This window comes from Crocuta crocuta, unplaced genomic scaffold, assembly GCF_008692635.1.
Source record: "Crocuta crocuta isolate KB4526 unplaced genomic scaffold, BGI_CrCroc_1.0 scaffold110, whole genome shotgun sequence".
In the NCBI taxonomy this organism is placed as follows: Eukaryota; Metazoa; Chordata; class Mammalia; order Carnivora; family Hyaenidae; genus Crocuta; species Crocuta crocuta.
In genome coordinates, this window is record NW_027527386.1 from 2,870,196 (window position 1) to 2,870,769 (window position 574).

The 574-nt window shown below is 67.7% G+C and overlaps 1 protein-coding gene across 1 annotated transcript in view; it reads right to left on the reverse strand.

Moving 5' to 3' along the window:
• GNA11 (G protein subunit alpha 11) overlaps window positions 1-574 on the reverse strand; it is a 7,663-nt gene that overhangs the window by 1,448 nt on the left and 5,641 nt on the right. The window contains exon 4 of the mRNA XM_077748947.1: window positions 5-134. Coding sequence (XP_077605073.1) covers window positions 5-134 — 130 coding nt within the window. The remainder of the gene's footprint in view (window positions 1-4; window positions 135-574) is intronic.

Consider the following 574-nt stretch of genomic DNA (forward strand, 5'->3'; position numbering starts at 1 on the left):
CCACCTCGTTGTCCGACTCCACCAGCACTTGGTCGTATTCGCTCAGGGCTACGAGGAACATGATGGACGTCACGTTCTCGAAGCAGTGGATCCACTTCCTCCGCTCTGACCGCTGGCCCCCCACGTCCACCATCCTGCGGAAGACAGGCGCCCGGCGGGGCTCAGCGCGGCGTCTGCAGCCATCGCCAGGCTGTGAGGGCCCCGCATCCGCCAGGGCTGGCAGGCCCTCGGGAGCTCGGGGGCTGCTAGAGCCCGANGGACGGGGGAGCCCGGGGGGCCCAGGTGCTCTGGGGGCGCCGACCCGCGGACCCGATGTCGCACCTCTGGAGACCCATCGCCTGGTCTGGGGAGCGTGCACAGGTGCCCATCACAGCACCGTCTGTGAAACACGCGCAACGGCCTCGACCTCCGCCACAAGGGATAAACCGAGGACACCTGGCGACGGACGTGCCTCGGCATCACAAGGCGGCGGCTCAGAGACAGACCTGCCGCGCCCAGGCCACGGTCCCCTGTCCAGCAGGACGAGCACGTGGAAAGTAACAGTAGTAACAGGCTCACAGCAGAAGCCAGCAGC